Source organism: Apteryx rowi, unplaced genomic scaffold (genome assembly GCF_003343035.1).
Source record: "Apteryx rowi isolate R43461 unplaced genomic scaffold, aptRow1 scaffold_1503, whole genome shotgun sequence".
NCBI classification, from domain to species: Eukaryota; Metazoa; Chordata; class Aves; order Apterygiformes; family Apterygidae; genus Apteryx; species Apteryx rowi.
The window spans coordinates 1-2,346 of NW_020447757.1; the positions used below are offsets into that span (position 1 = coordinate 1).

General features: G+C 66.5%; 1 protein-coding gene across 2 annotated transcripts; it reads left to right on the plus strand.

Annotated features, from left to right (window-relative positions):
- Nucleotides 1–247: 247 nt before the first annotated feature.
- CNPY4 (canopy FGF signaling regulator 4) lies at nucleotides 248–2,340 on the plus strand. Of its 2 annotated transcripts, XM_026058982.1 has the most exons (4): nucleotides 248–382; nucleotides 1,323–1,449; nucleotides 1,557–1,653; nucleotides 1,771–2,340. In XM_026058982.1, the coding sequence occupies exons 1-4, from the start codon at nucleotides 253–255 to the stop codon at nucleotides 2,080–2,082; spliced, it is 666 nt and encodes a 221-aa protein (XP_025914767.1). In that variant the 5' UTR covers nucleotides 248–252; the 3' UTR covers nucleotides 2,083–2,340. The 2 variants fall into 2 exon arrangements, with proteins under 2 accessions (XP_025914767.1, XP_025914766.1); XM_026058981.1 differs by having other exon boundaries at nucleotides 1,557–2,340.
- The last annotated feature ends 6 nt before the right edge of the window (nucleotides 2,341–2,346 follow it).

The window sequence follows — 2,346 nt, forward strand, 5'->3', positions numbered from 1 at the left end:
TTAACGGAGCTGAACCGAGCCTGATCCCGGCCGCGGTTCGCGCAGCCTGCCCCGCGCTCACTACCGCCCTGCCAGGACCTCCGCGGTGGCGGGCGGGCCAGGCAGTGCGCCTGCGCGTCCCGGCGGAGCGAGCCGCCCCGAGGGCGGGGCGCATGCGTGATGTCCGCCCCCTACCCCACCCCCGTGCGCACCAGTGCGCATGCGCGGTGCCAGCTGGCTCTTAAAGGGCCAGGCGCGGCGATGCCCGGAGGCATGTGGGCGGTGGGGCTCCCCCTGCTGGCCGCGGCGCTCCTGGCGGCCCCGCACCGGGCCCGGGCCGCGCTCGACGGCGGTGACAGCGACGACGGCAACGACGACGAACGCGCCCCCACCCGCTGTGAAGGTAACGGGGCTCTTAAAGGGCCCCCCCCCGCCCAGGACCCGCAGCCATACGGAGCTGCAGGGTCCCCAGGCCATATGGCGGCTATATGGACCGGGCCGTATGGGGCTATAGGGACCCGTCTATATGGGGCTGTGAGGTCCCTGGTCTGTATGGGGCTATAGGGACCCGTCTATATGGCACTATGGGGACCCTGGTCCATATGAGGCTGTAGGGACCGAGCTGCATGGGACTATGGGAACCATGGTTCACATGGGGCTATAGGGACTAATCTATATGGGGCTGCGGGGTCCCTGGTTCACATGGGGCTATAATGACCAGGCCATATGGGACTATGGAGTCTCTGGTCCATGTGGGGCTATAGGGACCAGGCCATATGGGGCTATAGGGATCATTCTGTATTGGACTATGGGGACYCTGGTCACTATAGGACTATGGGGACCAGCCCATATGGGGCTATGGGGGCCCTAATCTGTATGGTCCTATAGGAACCAGTCTATATGGGGCTGTGGGGTCCCTGGTCTCTCTAGGGACTAGACCCTACAGGACTATGGGCCACCTGGTCTGTACGGGGCTATGGGAGTCCCTGGGCCATAGGGGCCAGAAGGGTTGGTCCATTGAGGCTTTAGTGGCTGGTCTGGAGGGGCTATGGGGGCTTTGGTCCCTATGGGGATATAGGGACCGTTCCACATGGGACTGTGGGATGGTTCTTTTGGGACTATAGAGATTCATCCATATGGTGCTTGGGGGGGGGACGGACAATTCATATAGGGCTACGTGGTTTGGTCTATATGGGACTTTGGGGGTCCTGGACCACTGAAGCCTATGGTAATTGCTCCATACGGGACCTGGGACTATAGAGACAGGAGTGCATGGGCCTATGGGGCCSCAGGGACCATATGGGGCCACAGGGACCATATGGGGCCCCGGGRACCTCCCGCAGTGTGCAAGTACCTGGCGGTGGAGCTGGAGGAGATGCTGGCGCAGAGCGGCCGCTCCGGGGAGGTGCTGGAGCTGGGCCAGGTGCTGGACTCGGGCCGGAGGAAGCGGCGCATCCAGTACAACACGTCGTGAGTGCGGGGCAGCTGCCGTGGCCGGGGCCGTGGCCGTGACGGTGGCCGTGGCCGTCCCACGCCGGCAGCGGGTCGCCCGGCCTCAGCGCCGTCYCTCCCCGCAGCGAGACCCGCCTGGCCGAGGCGCTGGAGACGGTGTGCGAGCGGCTGCTGCGCTACAGCGTCCACGCCGAGCGCCCCGGCAGCCTGCGCTACGCCAAGGTGGGTGAGCCGGACGCCTGCCTCCGTCCCGTGCCCGTCCCCACCACCCCCAGCTCAGGGGAGGTGGGACGGGGGGCTTTGACACCCCCCTGCCCCCCTCTGGCCGCCGCCACGCAGGGGCAGAGCCAGACCATGAGCACCCTGAAGTCCCTGGTGAACAAGGGGGTCAAGGTGGACCTGGGGCTCCCCGTGGAGCTGTGGGACGAGCCCTCGGCCGAGGTGACGCAGCTGAAGCAGCAGGTGAGGCCGCGGGGGAGGTCCTGGGGGTCCCAAGGAGGTCCCTGGGGGTGGCACCGGGGTCCTAAGGGAGTCCCGGGGGGTGGCAGGGGGATCCCAGGGGTGCTGAGGGCCTCCCAGGACATGGAGGTGGAGTCCCAGGAATCCCAGGGGGTGGCAATGGGGCCTTGGAGGAGGGTCTCAAGGAGTTGAGGGAGGTCCCAGGTGTCCTGGAAGATCCCAGGGGTGGCCCTGCGGTCCTGAGGGTGTCCCAAAGGGTGACAGCGGGGTCCCAGGGGGTCCTGAAGGGTGGTGAGAGGGTCTTGGAGGATCTTGGAGGGGGCTCTCGGGGTCCTGAGAGGTGATGGGGGGTGCTCAGGGCATCCTGAGGGGTGGCAGGGGGATCCCAGGAGGTCCTGGAAGATCTTGGAGGATGCTCTTGGGGTCCCAGGGCATCCTGAGGGGGATCCCAGGGGA

Coding starts and splice junctions, on each gene's coding strand:
- CNPY4 (XM_026058981.1), top strand. CDS start 253: ATGTGGGCGGTGGGGCTCCCCCTGCTGGCCGCGGCGCTCCTGGCGGCC.